Genomic DNA, 23,227 nt, shown 5'->3' with positions numbered 1-23,227 from the left:
AAGCCATCAGAAAAGCCAATGGCACTTTATCGTGCATCAGCAGATGCATGACGAATAGGTCCAAGGAGGTGATACTTCCCCTCTATCGCGCGCTGGTCAGACCGCAGTTGGAGTACTGCGTGCAATTCTGGGCGCTGCACTTCAAGAGGGATGCGGATAACCTGGAGAGGGTTCAGAGAAGGGCCACTCGTATGGTTAAGGGCCTGCAGACCAAGCCCTACGAGGAGAGACTAGAGAAACTGGATCTATTCAGCCTCCACAAGAGAAGGTTGAGAGGCGACCTTGTGGCTGCCTATAAGTTCATCACGGGGGCACAGAAGGGAATTGGTGAGTATTTATTCACCAAGGCACCCCCGGGGGTTACAAGAAATAATGGCCACAAGCTAGCAGAGAGCAGATTTAGATTGGACATTAGGAAGAACTTCTTCACAGTTCGAGTGGCCAGGGTCTGGAACGGGCTCCCAAGGGAGGTGGTGCTCTCCCCTGCCCTGGGGGTCTTCAAGAGGAGGTTAGATAAGGGGGTCGGACTCGATGATCTATAGAGGTCCCTTCCGACCCTAACATCTATGAATCTATGAAAGACTTTAAAAATATACTAGGTAGACTTCCCATAATCTGGCTCTATGCTTTGGCATAGTTCAAGAGGTATTGCATTGCAGTAACATAACTTGGACATCACAACAAAGTGAAGAGCAGACACTGTGTACACTTGTGCTTACCCAAACTGTAACAACTATTTTACACTCCACTAATGTGGAAAAGGGGTAAGAGGTTAGTTTAGAACAAAGGTGCTCAACCTTTTGGGCCTGCAAAGCAGTTCTGACCCATGGTGCCATGTCATCCAGACTGCAGGGCTCCCCACAGGTCTGGAAACTTGGCAGTTGGGTAGCGGTAGCATTGCTTCTGTGCTGTTACATTTCTAGACTGATGCCCTGCATGCTGGATCAGGCACCCGATCCTGGAAGATGGGATGGGGTGCACCCTCAGCAAGTTTGCAGGTGACACCAAGCTGGGGGTAATAGTAGATACACTGGAGGGCAGGGCTGGATTCAGAGTTATCTAGACAAATTAGAGGACAGGACCAAAAGAAATCTCATGAAGTTCCATAACGACAAGTGCAAAGTCCTGCACTTTGGACAGAATAATCCCAAGTAGCAGTACAGCCTGGTGACTGATCAATTAAGCAGCAGCTCTGCAGAAAAAGACTTGGGCATTACAGTGGACAATAGGCTGAATATGAGCAACAGTGTGTCTTTGTTGCCAAGAAGTCTAATGGCCTACTGGGCTGTATTGGTAGGATTGCTACTAGCAGATCCAGGGAAGTGATTATTCCCCTATATTCAGCATTGGTGAGGCTGCACCTGTGGAGTACTGTGTCCAATATACTCTGGTATGATCCCCTAAACAATCATTCTAATATTATAAAAGCCTTGATCTGTCTGTCTGTCTGTAACACTTTATTCGCACTCTGATTGGTTGTCTGAAACAACCAGAGTGCTCTAACAGTGTTCTGGACAGGTGGTGAAGCACTGCCATGACAGCAGGGATGGAGGGGACGGAGCAAGGGAGTGAGGCCAGCAGCACTGGCCTTGTGTCCTGTCCCCCTCCAGGCCTGCTCCCTGGAGGTGGTAGTGATCGAGTGGGGGGGGTGAGGCCAGTGGCACCGGCCTCGTGCCCACCCCAGCCCTGTTCCCTGGAGACAGCAGCGGCAACAGATTGGATGGGGTGTGGAGGTGAGGCCCCGGACCTGAAGTGGGGTGGGGGGAGTGGGCCTGTCCCCAAAGCAGCGGGGGAGGGAGGAGGGAAAAGCAGGCCCGGGCCCAGCCCTGAAGCAGCGGGAAGGGATGGGGGAGTGGGGATGGAGGATGCAGGCCTGTCCCCACCTGCCCTGCCCCGGTCATTCTTGATGGGCAATTTGCTAGTTTTTATTATATGCTTAGAAAGGATCAACTGAATGATTATTACACATCTACACTCATTTAGAAAAAGTGAACAACATTGATCGGATTATAAAACATAAATCTCAGAAACATTTTAATTTTCTTCTAAAACACGATTTCATAGTTGAAAAAGTTTTCAATCATTTACTTTGAGGCTATGAAAAGGGCAAATAACAGAAGAGACCCGAGCCAAAAATCAGCATGGATTGCTGTAAACCAGACATTTACAGCAGTCTCCAATAATTTGTTAACCATTTATGGCAATTTAGAAAACTGCATCTGGTACACATCTTATACTTTTCCATTAATATTGCTTCTGCCAAAAAAATCCATAAAGAAATCCTTCAAAAACCTGGCCAACAAACTGGTGTCTGGGAATGTATTTGGCCCATATTCAATGGGACAGTGTATATGTTTTCTTGTGTAAATAATATTGTAGAAATCTGAGTACCATTTCTACAAATAAAACAAATCTTTAATTTGTTATAATCACATTCTAAGAAATTAAAATGTAGTTGCCTTTGTGTGTCAAATTTTTAAATTAAATTACTTGCATCACAATACAGTTTAAAAACATACTAAGATCCAACCTTACCAAGTTTAAACCTACCAACGCTCTACTCCAATAAAATGATATGGGATCAAATTCATCTGACATGAGTACAGCTTCCCCCTCAATCGGGGGGGTCTACTTACACCATAGCTGATTTTGGCCCTTGGTGCTTGGAAAGTTTCACTGGGAATGAGTATACAGAAATCAAGCTATACAGATGGCTCTGCTCAAAAATAAGAGGTAACTGGTTGCATGTTCACGTAGTAGCTTGAGATTTAATTTAAAGAGGTTGTAAAAATTGTCTGTGAACTGGGGGAACACCCTGACCTAGCTCAAGGGAGACCAAAAGTTGCAAACACACAACTGGAATTCAAGCAAACATTCAGTCAAGTAGCAAAAGCCACAGCTTCTCTGAAGAATTTTGACTAAAATAGCTGAGGGTTGTCAAATTACTTCACACACCTAGTCCCCTCTCTGACCCCAAATTTTGTATCTGCTTGTTTTTAAAAAGTTTGTTTTTAGTGAAAAGAATGATTCCCACCTAGTGCAGAGGAGAGGAGAAGGATTTTTAAAATACAAAGAAATAATTACATCAACATATCACAGGACTGTATAGGTAAGAGCCTTGAGGCTCCTTCCCCTAGCAAATCCCTAAAGCAAAATGGTCCTCCTCCCATTGAGGGCAAAGAAAATGAGCAAGCAGTAGGATTGCTGGTAACTACAGAAGGCAAGCAAACCTCTGCCCTCTCATCATCTCCCGTTCTCTTCAGGGACTAATTAAATATGGGGATTGTCTAGCTCAGGAGTTCTTAAGCTTTTTCTTGCTAGAAAAAAAAAAAAAAAAAAGGCAACAAGGTGCTTTAAAACTAAAGCTCGTTCAATGAGTTTTAGTTAAAGTGTCCCTGTCACCATTTTTCAGTGCAGGGGTGCTGATGCACATGACGCTCTAGATGCTTTAGTTACAGCAGCTCTCAGAGCTACTCTAATTAAAGCAAACCACCCCCACCCATTTGTGGACCGCATGTATAAATGCCCCCTGAGTCGGAGTTATCTGCAACAGAAAAACTGCTCTATGACTTGTGTATTCTAAAAGAATGAAAATTAAGAGATGGCTTTTTCTAAGGGGTGGCTCACGTCTATCCAAGGGTGCCTGACTCTTAAAAGGTTGAGAACCACTGTACCGGAGCCTCTGAAGAGATAGAAGCAAGGCAGGGAGAAAGACAAGACTAGAGGTGCACCGATATATTGGTCCATATTGGATTGGCACCAATAAAAGAAAAGCTGACAAGATCCGCAATCAGCTTTTTTTGGCCGGTGTAGCTTATAATGTCACTAATAAATGCCACGTGCACGTGTGCAACCACAGCATGCACACGGCCAGGAATGTAGCCTGGCAGCTTGGAGAGCAGTGTCTGGCCAGTAGGTCTGTGGGGGAAAGGGGCGTGGGGGAGGGAAGAGAGGGGACTGAGCTGCCCACAGGTCCTACCCCGGCTGAGCAGCGCCAGCCCCAGCCCCACTCCCTCCCTCACTATGGGGGCCTTGGTCCGCCTCCCCCCAGCCCCTTCCCTCTCCCACGCCCCTTTCCCCCACAGACCTACTGGCCAGATGCTGCTCTCCAAGCTGCCGGGCAACATTCCAGCTCCTGCTGCAGCATGCATCCAGGGGGAGGCATGGTGGCGGGGCTTGGGCCCCTGGGGGGGGGGGGCTCCAGCCACCCCAAAATTAGCCATACCTCTCCTCACAATGCTGCCACCGCCCATCCCAAGCACAACCCTAGCCCAGCCCCAACCTGGGAAGAGACCAGTGTAGCCCCTGGCCCCGAGCCCACAGCAGGCAACCTGCCCTTGCTCCACACACAAATCTGGGAGGTACTTGCCCCATGCCTCCCCTAGGGGTGCGCACAGAGGCCAGGAGCTGCCCCTGCTCCCTACCACCCAGACAAGCCACCCATGGGTCCATCCCAAGCTCCACGCAGGTATTGCCTGCTCCTGTCCCAGCCCTACTCCCTCCCTCACCGTGGGGGCCTCACTCAGGCCCCACCACACCCCTTCCCTCCCCGACAGACTTAAATTGGCCAGACGCTGCTGGACCACCTAGCAGCTACTGAATCAGTACAGGCCGATATGGCTGGTTAATAATTGGCCACTGGTATCAGCCAAAAAAATCTTTATCAGTGCACTCCTAGTCAAAGCAAGTACCATACATCGTCTAATGCTTGAAAAAGTTTTAAAAGCTTGCTCTTTGTGACCAGTACTCTCTCATATCACTAAATCAACAGACATCTAGACACCACGTACACTTTCAGACTTGGTTCAAGACAGGAAAATGATAAATGCAGGAAAAACTACAGTTGCCATTGTTTCAGCCCTGACCTGTACAGTAAAGCTAGTATTGGTACAATGCCTGGCTTTTTATAGTGCTATCAATCCTCTGAGATGACAATTAAAAATAGTTCAATAAAAAAATAACAACGGGCCAGATCCTATTGCATCTATTAGATCAAGGGTTGTCAACCAGGGGTACGTGTACCCATAGAGGTACTTGGAAATGTTCTAGAAGGTACGTGTGGGTGGGCAGGAACAGAGTGCCACCACCCACCACCCAGTGCTGCCACCTCCCAGGAGTAGGACCGGGGGTGCAGGGCAGGGGCCCCCAAGGGCAGCGGTGCACCACTGTGAGCCACACAGGAGCCGCCCAGCCAGCGGGACACAGGAGGGAGCTCCCATGTGGCTGCCACCACCATTCACCATCCCACACCACCTCCATGCACTGCTTTCCCACAGACAGTCACACATTCAGCTCCATGGGCTGCTGATGGACGACGCGCAATTGGCCAGGTACGAGGCCAGTCAGCAGCCCGTGGAACTGCATGTGCAACAAGCCATGGGAAAGTGGCGCGCAGGGTGGTGGGTGGCAGAGGCTGCATGCATGTTCCCCACCCTCACCCCTGACGCCACCAGAAGGGGTACACTTGTTTAAAAAGGTTGAAACCTCTGTATTAGATACTTAAGTATCACGCAGACACCCAAGTCTGAGCCCCTGGAAAACCCTTAAGATATCAACTTGTTATAACAATTCTTCATCAAGCTTTAAGATTAAGTCACAAGTGGAGGGGAGAAGCAAAACTCACTCAGCCCTTGCATTACTGTTTTTTCAGAGATTCCAACAAGGTGGAGTAGAAGTGCACTTAGATACCTAATATGTGAAACGGGGTCTGACCCAGCATATCCAAAGTTAATTTCATAGCTATTAAAAGAAAATAAATCACAGGGTAGCAGTTCAGAAATACTAAATTCTCCCAGACTGGCCTTAATGTTCCATGTATTTTATATTAAAAAAAAAAAAAAAAAAAAAAAAATCGCCTGAGACTTTTTCCTATTATAATAAACTAATTATATTGACACTACCAACATATACTGTGCTGTTAAAGATAAGAGAAAATAGAGTCAATTTTCACTAAACAGTCACCATGTCTTGTTAGGTTCCCTTACATGGTTTTAATGTTAAAACTCTGTCAATGAATCATTAATCTCTACCTTACTATCAAAGAAAAGCCCACACAACTTCCTTATACAATTCATGTTTAAAGTGCTGTCCTACAGCAAAACCATAAATCTTTTTCAAAACTATTTCTCTTGGCAAATTCCTTTACTGTCTGGCCAAGTTTGGTCTTCAAAATAAAGTACAGTGTAATAACATTCTTCAGTTTTTAGAGTACTTAATCTAAGAATAAAATGCAAAGCATCTTTCTTAAAAATCAGAGCCATTAGGAATCTTACCATTTAAAAATAGGTGAAATCAGATCTAAAATAATACAGCTAACAGCTCTTTAGTTAATTAAAGAATGCACACATATAACTGCTACTAACATGATGGGAATTACCTGCAGGAGGGTGATCTGCCCCTTTAACTACCACAAAGATCAAAGAATCCAACTGGAAGTATTAAAAGAAATTAATTTTTGCCCTCACTGCTACAAAATTGTTAAAATACCCCCAAAGATTTATTGTTGCCAAAAAATCTCACACATTTATTCCTGGCCCCGCTCTTAACTTGGTCTATTATTAGTCTTCTCTATGCCCCTTCAGCCAAACTCATCTGCTGCTGATGCTAGCTTCTGCCATCCAGACCATCTCCTCCCCTTCTTCCACTCCCCCTTGCCCCATCATCCTCCCAACTGAAGATTTAAATATCTCCCTCCCAATTATACTACTCTCCCTTCCTGCTATTACTTTAACCATTTATTTTCTATTAAGTATTTAGGATAAAATTTATAATAAAAGAAGATATTTAAAACAGGATAGAAACACAGAGGACAAAACCCCCAAAAGTACACACAATAGAAAAAAAATGAATGTTAAAGAAAAGAACCCCAAGTTTCAGGAAAAGTCATGCTTGTGTGCATACCAACATATAACAACTATTTATTTTTAGATGAGTCTCAATCACTGTTATCTGAGCACTTCACAAGCATGTTTTTAAAAAGCTTATTTAACTAAGGACTAGTATTGTAGGAAAAAAATTAATACAATATCTTATCTCCTGATAAGAGACCTGCAATTCAGGACCTCTAGTCTATAAACTTTAATTTTTCCATGTTGAAAAATTCAAGCTTGTCACAAATTACACAGAATCTGCTCTTTTATAAGAGAAAATCTGGTAGTTTATGCCTTCTGTAAATTTTCCACTGCTTTCTCAATTTCTTGCAAGACTTCAGGGAAAAATCAATTTGTTACCTTCTTTTTTAAGCTCCTCAATTTGCTCCTCTTTCAGATCCAGCTGCTCAGTCAGCCGTGAGGCTGCATCCAGGGCAGCATTTGCTTCCTCTAAGCTTTCCTGTAAAAGAGGAAGAGAAAACGTGTAAGGAAGGTCACTGTTACAATAATTCAGTATGTTCTATTTTTTTTGTGAACAGATTCAAAATATTTAAATAAATCACATTTTAAACATCTGAACTGCAGATATCCAAGAAAAACAGCGATCTACACAGCAAGTCTACTTGGCTATTCTATTTTCCCTTTCTCCACACTTCCATAAGACAAAAGTTTTTAATGAAGACTTATAAACATTCCCAAGCGATACCACTTAATAATATATACTGTATTTTTAAATCTGACAAATTGGGATTAATACAAAAAACTTTAGAGAACTTAATTCAGTTTACCTGTAATGATTCAACCTTCTCCTCTAGCCTTTCAGCTTTCCTTTTCCATTCTGTGATTTGTTTTTGGTGTTTGTCTAGCTCTGCTGCATACATAGCTTTCTCTTCTGAAGGAAAAAAAAAAAGATGATATATGTGATTAAGTTTACCCATTCTAATCCTCTGGATTTGGCAATCTAGAGAAATCAAGTCATAATGTTATTGCATCCAGATTTCAGCAACCCAGAGTTAAATTATGGAGTTACTGATTTTGAAGAGGTGAGAATTTCACTCCAAATATTGCATAGCTGAAAGATATTAAAATTAAAACCTTATCTGAAAGTGTATTAGTGGCCACCAGCTTTTAAAATTCACCAATCTGCAAGAATCATACAAACTGAAAATGTTACAGTTTTTTTCCCAAATGTTATGATGTAACTTACCTTGTTGAAATTGCTCTAGTACCATCTGCAGGTTGGCCAATGACATTGCATACTGTTTCACTTGGTCCTGTGAGATGGTAAGCTGAAGCATAGTTTCATCTCTCTGCTTAGAAACCAAGTTCAACTGCTCTTGCAAGGATTCTACCTGCAGACTGGCCTGATGGCTGCAAAACAAAAAAATCATATTAAATCAAACAGTTTAGAAAAGTTACCTTGGCAGGTCTTTTTTTTTTTTTTAAACCAGGCTTCTCAACAAGATTTTTTAACTCTACTATCTCCAATTCTAAGTTCAAGTTACAAGTCCAATTCTAAATTCAATAGTTCAATACTGAAACATTCACTATGTACACTATGCAACCTTTTAGGACAAGTATTGTCTCTTTCCATTTGTAATAAATCAGCTATTTTAACACCTGGACAAAAGAAAATACGTTTTTTTCCCTTTGTTTTTTTTTTCCTTTTTGTACATATGACTCAATCTGTTTGCAAAGAAATGACATTCTGGTCTCTTTGAAGGTCCAATTCAGCTCCCACAGAAATCAGCAGGGGCCTTCCACTGATTTTCCTTATGTTTCTAAATCAGTCTCCAACTGATAACACATTCTTCTTTTATATTCACCAGAAGATTATGCATCTAATTCACTATGGATCACCTGAGTCACTGTGTTACTTCCATTTATATTGGTATGAAAAGCTGAAACAACTTTAAACGGGAAATAAAGAGAGATGGTAATAAAACTTTGAAAAGTTTTTGATGAAATAAGCATACAATTTTTTTTTTTTTTTAAAGAGTATGTGTTTCTGTGCCAAGACTAAGATAAGAACAAAGCATTATACAGGAGCCTTGTTTATAAAGATGCCACAAAGGTTTCTAATTTAAACATACTTTAAGCTTAACAGTTTGCCAGAGCCTTCCCTCTTTTCCTTATGAAACTAAAATACAAGAATCATCATCCCCAGAAAGTTGCTGAGTTTAGAAACTTAACAGAAAAGAAGAAAAGATCTATTCCTCAGTAATGGCAACGCTCCATTTTGGTTTCTTATTACCTATGATACTGATCAGAGTGATTTGGACAATTTGAATTAGATGGGAGGTCATATTAAAAAGAGATGGACTTCCTTTAAAGTGGATTAGATTAACATGAGTTTCAAGAAAATGATGGGATCATGTTAAAACTTATAGTCTGGTTATGATATTTTTCCTGTTAAAATGCTACTAGAAAAAGAACAAGATAGGAATAAAAGGAGCCTGCTGAGACACTGAGTCTATTCCCTTACATTTGCAGACTATGGCAGATATTATAAGGATAATAAAACGCCTCTGTCTTGCCAGCACCTCTCCCTGCAAGGACTCAAATACATCCTGCTGATGTCACAGCTACCCAGATACTTTATGGAGGGCAAACCTAGTGCAGAAAGCATTTCTACAGCCAAAAAACAAATATTTATGTTTTTGGACATGAAGTAAAGATACTGAAAAGTATGGAAGTAAAGATACTAATACAGTAAAAGCTCTGTTATCCGGCATCCCCCAGGAATGGGGGATGCCAGTTAATCAAATATTCCAGTTAATCAAATGTGCACTGTCTGGTGCACTCCCCAGCATCAGTGTGCTGGGGGACAGGGAGGGGGGCCCCACGCAGGCTGCTTTTTCCCGCGCAGGCTGCTTTTGCCCTGGGCTGTGAGCTGAAAAAGTGGCGAAGAAAAACTCAGCTTGTGGCAGCGAAATGGGAAGTCCCCTGGAAGCGGTACTTCCGGTTTCGCTTTTGCTGCATCGCTCGGATGCCGGTTAATAGAGTTTTCTGGCTTATAAAGTGCCAGTTAACACAGCTTTTACTTTACTAATATTTTTAGAAAACATCAGATAGAAAACAAGCCAGCAAGTCAACTTGTGAGGATTTAGGTAAGAAGGTACATTTAAAATAGATTGGGTACCAATGCCTCTTTCACATCGGCTACTTTGTACGTTGTTAAATTAATGGATTGGTTTGCATTTGATACTTTTTTTTTTTTTTAATTAAGTCACTCTCAAACGTCATTATTTCTATGACTACTCCCCTAAAGATATATCCTGCTTTCTGGTCTAGAACAGAGGTGCACTGGGTAGTTTCAGAACATACTTCTGATTTAGAATAATTTTACTCATCTTGTTTTCTAGGACTTTTGACTGTGAAGCCCAGAGTACACCACCTCTCCTCCTCCTCCATTCTAGCATACTGTAATAATTAGAACACATGTTATGGCTGGAGAGAGGGAAACATTACCTTGCATTTTCCACCGCAGTTGAAGAAGATACTAGTTTTTCCTCCAATACAGTCACCTTCTTTCTCAGCTTGGTCTCTCGGTCCTCTGCAGCTAAAGCTTCCCGTGTGTAAGAATCCTCCATTTCCAAAAGGTGATTACGCAACCTCTCTAATTCCTGGTTTAGACGTTGCTCCTTCTCACGCAAATGCTGCACCTAGTTAGAATACGTTTTATGTTGGATGACAGCTTTGTGCAAGGTTATACACACTAAAAAAGATTCCCTAACAAATTGTAATACATAGGGATATATTTTTAAAATATCTTCTGTACTTACAGAGACTTTATTTTGCCTTATCAATTAACTCTGGCATAGTATTTTTCCCCACTCATGCTCTTTTATGCTTGTTAACTGCTAAATGTCCTACCTCATTTTGTAGGGCACTGTTCTCCATTTGTTTCTGCTTGAGTGCTACCATGACTTGGTCTCTCTCTTGTTGAAAAGTAACAGCATTCTCTTGCATTGACTTCACTTCATTTAACAGCTGATTCAACTCCCCTGTCTTGCCCTTTTGGAGGAGGAGGATATATGATTAACAAATGTTGAAAATATGCATTTAAAAAATAATGAAAAATATATGCTTTGTACAAAAAGAGCCTGTTACTATTTATCACTTATTTCTGCACAAACATGCAAGGCACAGAAAAGAAGGCAGTCTCTACCCAAAGTGTTTATAAACTGAAAGAGAAATGAATATACCAGTGAAACAAATGAACAGACCATCTATTCATGAAGCATATCCTCTTGCCTATTTGGAAATGATTTTATTGGCATATTGTTCTAATATGTTTGTAGAAGTCCCAGTGTAGTAGGGCCTCAGACTGAGGAGAAGCTCCTCACCCCCAAGATCCTGGTGTGGCAGGTCCTTTAAAACCACTGGTGAAGCCCCACTTGCAGTAGTGGTGGGTACACAGGTTTGCAGATGCCAGGTGGGGGGAGCTAGTCAACTCCCCCCTTAACTGGTGATTGCAAACCTGCAAAAAGGGGAGGCCTATGCAGGACTGCAGTGTGGGCTCTGTCAACTTGCCATTGTGTGCAGAGCTGGGGAGCATGACCCTAGGCTCCATGCATGCTGGCAAATTGAGAGGGTACTGTGGGAAGCACAGCATTGGGGACTAGTTCCCCATGCCAGGGTCCCTGCACCGGCAGTCATGCACATTGGGATCTGTTCCCTTATCCCAACAATTGTGTGTCCTGCCATGCATGTGTGGGACTTGTTGGGATTAGGGACCAGATCATCCTGCCATTAAATGCATCTCTGCCAGCACCCTCAAGGTCCAATCTTTCATGTTGCTAGATAAAAGGCTTAAATATCAAGAAACATCTTTATCCCCTAAACCTCTGAGAGCCTGTCTAAACTAGTTCCTTGGTGGATCTTTACAGAGATATCAGTTCCTAAAGATGGAGTCTAGATAGCCATTTTGGTGGGTTTCCTAGCCTGGGTGATGCTCACTAGCCTAATAGAATTAATATATCTACACCTGTCAAGGTATAATAAGGACACGGGTGCCTCATGCCTACATTACAATGGTAACAGAGGCTCCTGTGGAAATCTAGTCTTAAGGCCTTTGCACAACAGACACTGAACACATTTACAACAATGTAACCTGTATTTTACTCGTGTAAATGAGGAACAGGCTTATTACATATAGGCCTATACTAGAGACAGTCAGCAGAAAGTCTGGGGAAAGTTACTGCTTGGAAAGACAGAAATAACTATACATCAAATGAAGTCACACCAATGTACAAATGTTGTTTATTTGCAGCTCTAGTCAAATTTAATTCTGGGGTAGGTGTTTGCTCAGACTATTATCAGCTCCCCTGACACCCAGTGGGAATTTAAAGTAATAGCACTTACTCAGGCAGCTGTTTTAGCAAAGCTGGTTATTTTATGCAAACACCAATGCAAGTTACACTAGTTTTGTACACCAGTAAGCTGCACAGACATTTACATACCATTTGTCTTCACCCATGTAACCTGTATGTGTTTATTATAATATTACGCTTAAACATATGGAATGCATTTTATTGTCAAATATTTTTATTGTCCATTTATTGTTTCAACAACAGATTTGCTATCAAAATGACAAAGTAAAATAGAATACCACAGTGGAATTTAATAGACCTGTTTTCCACAAAAGAACTGTGTTTTAAAGAGATTAAGGCTCTTAATCATGGCAATTTCATAGTATCTATTGAAAAGGATCCATTGAAAATTTAAACCAGCATTTAGACAAGTACTTGCGTCATGCATGAAAAGAATTAATACAAAAATGTTAATACCATCCATAGGGTATAATGGGGAAACAATAAAATATCTATAACTTGGTTATTTTTTGTCCGATTTGGATGAAATTTTCAGGGGTGGTAGACTCTGCAGAGCGGATGAAGCCTGCCAAGTTTCAAGAAGATCGGTGCAGGGGTTTGGGGGGAACAGCACCCCAAATTCTTGAAAGCAAAACTCCTGTCATGTCTATGTGTGACAACACAGGGGGGTCAAAACTGCAGGAGTGATTGCTCTTACTGAGGCCACAAAGCCTGTCAAGTTTCAAGAAGATCGGTGCAGAGGTTTGTGGGGGGAACTGCCCTGCAGGCTGCAGACAAGCAAAACTATCGGACAGCAGGGACGAACTTGGTAGAAGCAGCCTGCTTATATTTCAGTGGTGCTAGTGTATGTTTGTGTTTGTTGGACACCCGGAGACCTGGGAATGGCTGTAGGGGCAGAGGAGCCACAAGTGGGTACCTGGCAGGCACCCTCTGCAGGGAGGCTGAGGCCTGGAGAGCCAGGGCCAAAGTCAGTAGACCTGGGTTGAGGGGCCTCAGCTAGAGGAAAAAGGAGTTAAGGCTGAACAGGCTGAAACCCGGACAAGGTTTGGGGTTCGAGGGGCCCAGCGTTAGTCCACAGAAAAAAGGGAGAGAGACTTCAAGTGTTGTGGTCTGAATTCGAAGCCAAGCGGGCCAGGGGACCCCACAGAGTAGCAAAAAGGAACTAACAAGAGCACTTAGAGCTCACCAGCTTCTACGTGCAGCCTCCACTCTTCATTAACAACATCAAGGCGTGGCAAGTGAGATACCAGGGGAAGAACCTGAGAGGTGAGAGCAAAGGCTGGACAGGAGTAAGGTGGCCACCAAGGGGGTGCTATGACAACCCTAGGGAATGTCCCATTACAATTTCCAAATCAAAAATAAATACCTGTAATTTCCCCCTTAAAATTCTTTACCACCAAAATTATTAAATGTTATCCACGTACCTGTTCTTTTTCTTTCAATAGCTTTTCAAAAGCAAGAGCTTTTTCTTTCATTGAGTGGGATTCAAATTCTTTTTCCCTCAACATCATTGAAAACTGCATGTTAGTCTCTTGTAATGCTCTGAATTCTGTTTCTCTCTCTCTACACCTTTCAACTATTTTTTCATTTTCTTCTTTCAACTTACGGATGTCCATTTCTAAAATTAGATTTCTTTCTTTAAGATTAGTTACAGCTTGTTTTAAAAGTTCATTTTCATTTTCTTTGTTACTAAGATTTTCACTTACAGAAAGCAATTGATCACTTTTAGATTTAATCAAGAGATCTTTTTCCTTAAGAGACTTCTGCAAAACATCATGTTTTCCCCTTATCTGCTTCATCTCTGAATCAGTCTCCTCTTGCCCCTTTCTTTCTAACTCTGATTTTGCAGCCATGGAATCAGACAGCCTTTGATTATTTTCCTGAAGAGTTCTGATAGTCGCATCTTTTTCTTGAACTATTTTTTTCACCTGTTCCAATTCCTGTTGAAGTTGCTTACAGTGGTCACTGAGTATTTCAGAAGGAGTACCACTTGGAATACCTGAAGCTTGTAAAACACTAGAAGAGGCCATCTGCAATGGTGGCTTTACCATATCAAGTTTTCCCAGAAGAAGGTCCTTGGTGTTATGAAGCTGTCCTATGCTATGCTGAACTTGTACTAACTCTTGACTAAAACTTTTCAGTTTTCTCTCATTCTGTTCATAACTCTGAATTAAGCCATTATAATCTAGCTGTAATTTAGAGTTGCTATCACTGTCAACTGAAATCTGTGCTTGAAGCTTATGTAGCTCCTCTTGGAGATGAGCTGATTCATGCTGCATGTTCTGAACAGTTGTCATGACCTGTTGCTTCCACTCTTCCATCTTCTTAACTTGCTGTTTTAGTTGATCACGTTCCTGTAAAAGCTCCTCAAACTGATTACTGTTAACACCTCCTGACCCATTATCAGTACCTGCACTCGATGTCTGTAGGACAGTCAATAAAGTTTGGCATTTCTGACTTAAGGCATCAATTTCAATATCTTTCTCTCGAATGATACGAGACAAATTCTGAACAGTTTCTCTAAACATGTCCTGGCTGCTGTTTTCAAACTTATTAGATAATTTTTTGTTCTCTTCTTGTAACTTTATCAAAGCTGCTTCTTTAGCAGCCACCATATCCATGATTTTATGATACTCTGCTTTTAACTGGCTGTTCTCTCTAGTCTTTTCACTCAAAACTGCTAGCACTTGCTCTCTTTCCATGACATAAGCTTGCAGTTGCTGTTGAAGGCATAGTACATCCTGCCTATAAGATGCAGAGGAAACTCTTGCATTGAGAGCTTGTATCTCCAAGTCTCTCTCTTGAATGATCTGAGTGAGTTTACCAACTTCATCTTTGGACAACCGGTCAATTTGTCGAGTCAGAGAGACATTCTTTTCATTCAAATGTTTAATCTCCATTTCTTTCTCTCTCATACCTTTTACCAACCTTTCAATTTCAGCTTTAGATAAATCATGTTTTTCATTTCCATTTTCTCCATTAAGAGTCTGGACTTTAGTTTCCTGAAAGAGATCAGAGGAATCTGTTTGAATGACTTGCCTCTCATTGTGCAACTGAGTTTTAATTTGTTCAATTGTTCTCTGTAAACTTTTAATTTCTTCATCTTTCTCCAAGAAAAGTTTTTCATGTGTGACACTCATTTGCTCACACTGAAATTTAGATTCATCTATTTCCTTTCTATGCTCCTGCAAAGACTGTTGAAGTTGCACTGTTTTCTGATGCTGGTCTTCAATTGTTTTTTTGTGAAACTTTATTTCCTCTTCAAGATTATTCTTTATTAGTTTTAACTGTGTTATCTCACTTTCAAGTTCAGTAATAATATCTAAAGTTTTCGGCTCAGCCACAACTGAAGATCTGCTTTGCTGGTCCTTCAGTCTTTCAATTTCTTCTTTCAGATGATTATTTTCTTCTTTCATCACTGCAAGATTTCTGTCCTTTTCCTCTAAATTCTGCCTTACAGTTTCATGCTTTTTGGAAGCCTTAATATATTCTTCAAGTTCTCGCTGCACCTGCATCGCTTGATTTTTAAATTTTTCAACAAACACCTCTTTTTCTTTTATGAGTTCTGTCAACTGCTTTTGTCCTCCCAAACTAGTTGTCAACATCTCTTTAGTTTCTTGATGGTCAGCTTCCATCTGCTCAATGTTTCTTTTGAGTTCTGCTATTTCAAAATCTCTCTCTTGATTGACTTTAATCAGATGCTCGTGTTCTAGCTGCAATGCTGTGGTGTTCAAGCTACGTGTATTTGTTAATTCCTCAATGGTTCGCTCATATTTATGCGCCTGTTCCAACAGCCTCTTTTCAGTCTGATTCAATTCAGATTCCAACTGTCCTTTTTCCATTGTCAAAGCCTCCAGCATAGTACCTTTTTCCAAGGAAATTTTATTCTTCTCCGTAATGGCTTCATGCAACTGCCGCTTTAGTTCTTCACAGTCTGCAAACAGATTTTCATTTTGTGCTTGGAGATCAAACACAGATTTCTCCAAAATTTTATTTAATTGCTTATTTTCTGCAATGTCTTGATTCAATTTTACAATTTCTGCTTCTTTTTCTTGACAGCTAATGTTATATTCCTGATTATTTATTTTGGTTAACTTGTTCTGGGATACAGAAAGTTCCTCCTCTTTTTCTTTTAGTTTTTGCTGCAATTCTGCAATTTCTTTTTTATTTAAGTTACAAGCCTGGGCTTTCTTTAGCTTTTCATGTAGGCCCTTAATGTTATCCTCAAGCTCCTGCTTACTCATATGCAAATCATTAAGTGCAAATGTACACTGAGTCAATTTTTCTTTCTGAACTCCAAGCTCCTTAATCATTTCCATCTTCTCAACTTCCAATTCAGACACTTTCCTTCTTTCCATATCTATACCAAGTTTTAGTTGGTTGATGGTACTATCAGTTTCTGTGCGTTGTTTTGATAGCTGCTCTTTCAGTGTAATCATATGCTAAAAATGCAGAGAAAAAAAAATTGTTAGGATAGAATTAGAGCCAGTAAAACAACAGTTTTTATTCATTTCAACCCTTCAGCATTTGGGGCAACTAAAGAATTAAGATTTTTTTTTCTTAAAGAAAAAAAAAAAGGTTGGCAGAAATAGCAGTCAGTTGCAAATGACTAAAACGTATCCCATCAAACCTGTGGAATCAGTCTTTATTTCATTCTCCAAATGTTAAACATAACATTGTTAAATAGAATGTTAAATCTTAAATGTTAAATATAACATTTATATTTGTTAAATATATGTTAAGTATAATATCTTGCATGCACACCAGCCCAGCCTCTGGCTTCTTTGCTATTCATTCCATCCAGAAAGAGCACACACCAACTCCAGACACTTCCTCAGCCTGACAAAGTTTTTTAAAACCCCAAAGCTTGCTAAAAAAATTTCCAACTATTTAAGTTGGTCTAATAAAAGATATCAGATTCACCCATAGAACCTTGTCTGCCTATGTCCTTAGACCAACAAGGCTACAACCTACACATCTGTAAATAAAACATTTAAGTTTTTGGGTTAATTCAAAATTAGGATACAATAACTACTCATTTTTGCCATGAAACCTCACATTCTGTACTGCTAGTTAAAGCCACTGAAGATTTAAATTAAGTAAAAAAAGTAAGCAACTATGATTAATGTCAGATATATCTACATAATACATAACATTCTTTATGAATACAAACATTTCCTGGCAGGTAGAAAAGCTTACCTCCATACTATAGATTTTGTCAAAATATTCATCCCAACGAGAGATTCATCATTAGTGCTAAAATATTTCTGACCCACTCCTATACTTATTAAAAGAAACCCTGAAAAAATATGGAACAGTGATTGTTTTTAAAAGTGAACAAAACAGTCATTTCTCTCTACTGAGAAGATATTTTCATTTAGAACTCAACAACAGCAAAGCCAAATTTTCTTGGCATTTGCTGTTCAGTAGACAGCTATTTAGTTTCTTTTGAAGTAAAACAAACCAATTAAAACCCCCCACCAAATATCTTGCTCTTTGGCTATGCTTGCACTTCCATGCAGGATGTCAGTAATTCTCAAGGAAGTTTTGACATATACTGGAATAATTCAGTTGAGAATGAGAAAGGCATTATACTTCAAAAGAAAACTTTCTTTGGTCTACACAGTGCCTTTAGCCATGAAAAAAGCCCACACCTGCAAAGTATGGCTGAGACACAGAAAATCATTTTTCAGTATTTATCTAGGTCAAATGTATTTTTGGAAAATTAAAATCCTTAATGTAGCAGTAACAGAACAGGACTTAACATTTTAGAAACATCTAATTTATTATAGGTATTGGAAACACTGACACATCTAGTTAAGACTGCCCAACACTTTCCATTATGAACTCTGCTATAATTCAACCGTGCCAAACAAACCATTTTTCTAAAGGTGATAATTTTTTCAGAAGAAGTTTCAGCTAAAATAATTGATTCATATTTAAGAACAAGATCGAGGGGGAGGAGGGGAACATGCATGCTGTTTGGTCCATATTAAAAATATTCTTACAACTGTTTCACTAAAGCTTTCTCTCTAAAGTTTTGAGTAGCGATCTGAAATTCTGTGGCATGGCAGAAGGAAGAGAGCGTACAGTCAGAACTGCAAAAATACATCCCTGACTATGGCAAAAAACATATTCCAGTTTGGCCAAGTTCTACCCTTTAAACAATTTCAGTTATGTACATGCTCCGTAAAAACTTGTTAAAGAGATTTGCGGCTAAATTCTTCGAATATCTGATCATCACTGAGCCAGATCCACCCTCATAGCTCCTCTCTGCTGAAGACTGAATAAATGCCACCCCATAGAGAAACAAGAGATGAGCATGTTCTATGTTTAAAGCTTCAGAGACTTTCTTTGCAATCACTTCTCCCAGCTGCTGGGGGATTCTGTGCCACTAAGGAAAGGAAAACTCTCTCTTGTGCTTTGGTACATGCTGCCTCAAGCAGCATGAGGAATGAAGGCATTTGATTCAAACAAACAGTGATAGATGAAGTGGTGGCAGGGGCCGATTCAGGATGCCCAGGCAGGAGGGAGGCCAGGATCCAAAGTGGGCCAAGAGAGGTTAAATGGACAGTGCAGGAACATTTATAAATATTAAAACATATCCTTCTTAAGGACCTAAGCATTGTTTTACTGTCCAACAAACAACTTAGAAACCCACAAAGTTGGTCTTCATTCCCCTTCTAAGAGATCATAGATTGTAGAGTCGGAAGGGACCCCGAAGGATCATTGTGTCCGACCCCCTACCCCAGGCAGGAAAAGGACTGAGGTCAGACAACCCCATCCAGGTGCCTATCTAGCCTCCTCTTGAAGACCTCCAAGCTAGGTGATAGTACCACCTCTCTTGGCACCTTGTTCCAGATTCTGGCAACCCTTACTGTGAAAAATTTATTCCTACTGTCTAACCTGAATCTACTCTCCACTAGTTTGTACCCATTATTCCTAGTTACTCCTAGGGATGCCCTGGTAAATAGCGCATCTCCAACTCTCTGTTGTCCTCCCTTGATAAACTTATAGGCTGCTACAAGGTCTCCCCACTCAGACGTCTCTTGTGAAGGCTGAAGAGATCCAGATCCCTCAACCTCCCCTCGTAGGGTTTTGCATGGAGGCCACTAATCATACAAGTGGCCCTCCTCTGGACCCTGTCCAGATTCTCCACATCCCTCTTGAAGTGCGGCACCCAGAACTGGACACAGTACTCCAACCGCGGCCTGACCAATGCCGCATAGAGGGGGAGCATCACCTCCCTCAATCTGTTGGTCATACATCTGCTAATGTACGATAAGGTGCGATCAGCTTTGTTGATGGCTTTGTTACACTGCTGGCTTTCAGCCCTTTCAGCTGCTGACAGGTCATAACAGTAGACCAGTTACTCCATTAGTTTAGTTTAAACAGTAGAGAAGCTGTAGCTCAGTGGGGGTGAACCCTTATGGCAGGTGTGCCACATTTAGACCTGCACCCTGTGTCAGTGCTACTCTGATCTCATGCTCTTGCCTGCTCCGTTTCCTGTTCCCAAGTTCGTGCTCCCTGCATGGTCTGCTGCTCTGCTTTCTGCTTCCTTCCCTGTACTTCTTACTTGATTTGCTGCTTTACTTTCTGCCTTATGAGCCGCTGTGCTGCCATTCCAACCCTGATCTGCCACGTGCCACACAGAGGCTGCTCTTGTTATTTGTGGCACACATGCAGCAGGCTGGCCACCTCAGCTGTACATTTGAAGATGACAAGCCTGCTAGCAACTCATTCAGGAAGCCAACAAGATGAAATTCCTCTTTTCCATGTATAAAGGTTTTTTTGTCTTTATTTTGGGGTTGGGGGTTTTTGGCTTCTTTTTACATAAGCATAATGCAGGGTTTGGGTTTGTTTTTTTTTAAATGTGACTTTCTAAGGGAGTAGTAGGTTGCCAAATCAAAATTTAGGAAACACCCGAATTAAGGTTGCCTAGGTGATGCTGGTCAGCTTAGACAAATCAACATTTTCATAGTTGGCCACTGAGTGTTCCTCACTTTCTGGGTATATAAATTAGAAACACCCAGGATCTGATTTGCAGAAATATTAAGCATTCACGGATACAACTATTATCAGTGCAAGCTCTGCTCATACAACTTTGTGTGTTTTCTACAAAAAGTAAAACAGGCTGTAGTGCTCTCCAACCAGGCACTGGAAATTAGCTGATGTTTGCCAATAAGACTTTAATTTTAATGTGCAAAATGGAGATAACAATATCACCTAATTTTTATGAAAAATCAAGTCTTCAAATGTTTGTAAAAGAACTAAGAAACATCACCATGGAAAACATTTGAATAAATTATTCTGTTTCTGGATATGCAGTAATAGGATCTGGAGCCATATACCGAATAAAGATAAAAAGAAACATTGAGTAGCTATCACTTAGTGTCCGTTCTGTACACCGATTGCAGTCTTGTGAAAAAACAGCATGCAGCTAGGTATGCAGTTATGTAATGCATCATATGGCATTCACACAAGGGGGCTGAATTAAGCTGGTATGAAACTTTACAACCTTTAAGTTTTTGTACCATTGTGTATTATTTACTAAGTGCCTTAAATCACGGGATGCCACATAATTGTGACCATTAGTTGCTACTGTTATACATATGTTTGAGAATTCAGGTTTTTAAATCTTTTTTGGAGATGGGCTACAGGAACCATTAGATACTTAGAACCCATGTAAAGCAAATGAAGGCCAGATTGCCTCACAACATTAAGCAGCACTAACCAGCACAGGAAATCAACATATCCTGGCCAGGAATAGGAGAGGAGGCTACAATGGCTTGTCTTCATTCAGTCTACCTGGTGACAGTTAAGGTCAAAATGGTGCTAATACAAATGTCAAGAGTTTAATTTTTTTGGTTACTGGAAGCAAAAATACTGATTTTGTTTCATTATTCACACAGGAGGAAGAACTAATATTTTTTTCTGAAAAACATGCACAAAATAAAGGTGATGTCCCCAAACCTGGCTGTGCTGATGTGCTTTGTTTTAAAAATGTTCTCATTTGTCTCACCAGCTAATTAACATTATTGTCCAAGACGGTCAGGAATGACTTCCTCCTAATTCCCTAACCTTTGTGTTTGCTCCATTCATTATTCTTATTTTTATAGGTAAATTACCAATTACCTATTCACTGTTTCCAGGTGTCAGACAGAATTCCTGTTTGGGTACGTGGTATTCATACCTATATTCTCCCTGCAGTTTCAACAAGAAGTAGATGATATGTTCCTGTAGATTCTGATCCACTTTTGTACCCAGACTAACAAAGCCTCCTTTTCCCAAGTTCCTTTGCTGCCTCACGACAACAAAGGAAAAAGGAGACAGTTCCAATGCCAAAAGGGCTCCTGCCATTGCTTAGCCCTGGATCCCCATACAATTAGGGCTTCCAGGACAGTTCAGCAGATGGGAGGAAAGTTTTTAAGGAGCAAAAATGGCAAGTCTTCACAAAAAGACTTATGTGGTAACACTGAGCACTTCTAAGTCAGAAGTGCTCAGAAGTCAGATATCTAGCTCTGAAGGTAGAATTCACAAACCCATGTTAGGCCCCTAATCCCCCTATATTTTAAAGAGAAAGGGAGTTAGATGTCTCAGAATCCCCTGCACTGGGAAATGCCTAAACCAACTGCTAAGAAACAGGAATGTGCCTGGAACTCAACTTTCTTCCTATCTTTGACACACATTCAATCTGAAGTTAAACACTGTGGATGGGAGGAGCTATCACCAAGGAGGACTATTCCTCCTCAGCCCGGGAGTGTAGGAGGGATATTAGGAAGGCCAAGGCAGAGATGGAACTCAGCTAGCGTCCAGGATTAAGGACAACAAAAAGTCCTTTTTCAAGTACATTAGGAACAAGAAGAGGGCACCAGGCAATGTAGGGCCCCTGCAAGACGCAAATGGTAATCTTGTGGCCACACCAGACAAGAAAGCTGATATTTTTAACAGTTTCTTTGCCTCTGTTTTCCTGAACAGGGTCCGGGACATCCCACCTACCAGAGGTAGGGACAATCTTGGGCATAGCTCTATCAAGCCTTCATTCAGCGCAGATGCAGTTAGGGATCTTCTGGAAGGGCTAGATATTTTTAAATCTGCAGGTCCAGATGCCCTACACCCAAGGGTGTTGAAGGAGCTGGCAGGGGTCATCGCGGAGCCCTTGGTCCGGCTGTATGAGCATTCGTGGTCATCTGGCCAGGTGCCGGGGGACTGGAAACTGGCTAATGTGGTTCCTATTTTCAAGAAGGGGAGGAAGGAGGACCCAAGTAATTATAGGCCTGCAAGCCTCACCTAGGTGCTCGGGAAGATCTTGGAGAGAATCATCAAGGAGCACATCTGTGGGGGGCCTGCAGGGGAGATCATGCTCAGGGGCAATCAGCATGGGTTCACCAAAGGCAGGTCCTGCCAGACCAACCTGATTGCCTTTTATGACCACGTAACTAAATTCTTGGATGATGGTGTCGCCATGGACGTAGTTTTTCTAGACTTTAAGAAGGCCTTTGACACTGTCTCTCACCCCATCCTCATCAATAAATTAAGCGACTGCGGCATTGATGCCTGCACAGTTGGATGGGTAAAAGATTGGCTGATGGGGCGCACCCAGAGAGTCGTTGTGGACAGGTTGTATTCAACCTGGCGAGATGTGAGCAGTGGGGTACCCCAGGGCTTGGTCCTCGGGCCCGCACTGTTTAACATCTTCATCAACAACCTGGACAATGGGGTGGAAAGCACGCTGTCCAAGTTTGCTGATGACACTAAGATGTGGGGCGAGGTGGACACACTTGAAGGGAGAGAGAGGCTGCAACTAGATTTAAACAGACTACAAAAGTGGGCAGATGAGAATAGGATGGGGTTCAACGTAGACAAATGCAGGGTGCTGCACCTTGGGAGAAGGAATCCACAACATAAATATAGGCTGGGGAGTTCCATTCTTGAAAGCACAGAGGCGGAAAGGGATCTTGGAGTCATTATTGACTCCAAGATGAACATGAGCCGCCAATGCCAGACCTCAGCCAGCAAGGC

The 23,227-nt window shown here is 41.4% G+C and overlaps 1 protein-coding gene across 3 annotated transcripts in view; it reads right to left on the bottom strand.

Annotated features, from left to right (window-relative positions):
* TRIP11 (thyroid hormone receptor interactor 11) overlaps positions 1-23,227 on the bottom strand; it is a 62,061-nt gene that overhangs the window by 11,487 nt on the left and 27,347 nt on the right. For 2 of the 3 annotated variants that reach the window (XM_025193844.1, XM_025193845.1), the window contains 6 exons: positions 13,630-16,647; positions 10,746-10,886; positions 10,341-10,534; positions 8,077-8,240; positions 7,658-7,761; positions 7,230-7,329 (listed from right to left, as the gene is read on the bottom strand). In XM_025193844.1, coding sequence (XP_025049629.1) covers positions 7,230-7,329; positions 7,658-7,761; positions 8,077-8,240; positions 10,341-10,534; positions 10,746-10,886; positions 13,630-16,647 — 3,721 coding nt within the window. Of the gene's footprint in view, positions 1-5,949; positions 6,429-7,229; positions 7,330-7,657; positions 7,762-8,076; positions 8,241-10,340; positions 10,535-10,745; positions 10,887-13,629; positions 16,648-23,227 lie in introns of those variants that run through there. The other variant, XM_025193846.1, reaches the window with a different exon arrangement.

Source organism: Alligator sinensis, unplaced genomic scaffold (assembly GCF_000455745.1).
Source record: "Alligator sinensis unplaced genomic scaffold, ASM45574v1 scaffold645_2, whole genome shotgun sequence".
Taxonomy (NCBI): Eukaryota; Metazoa; Chordata; order Crocodylia; family Alligatoridae; genus Alligator; species Alligator sinensis.
This window is presented reverse-complemented; position numbering and strand designations above follow the sequence as displayed.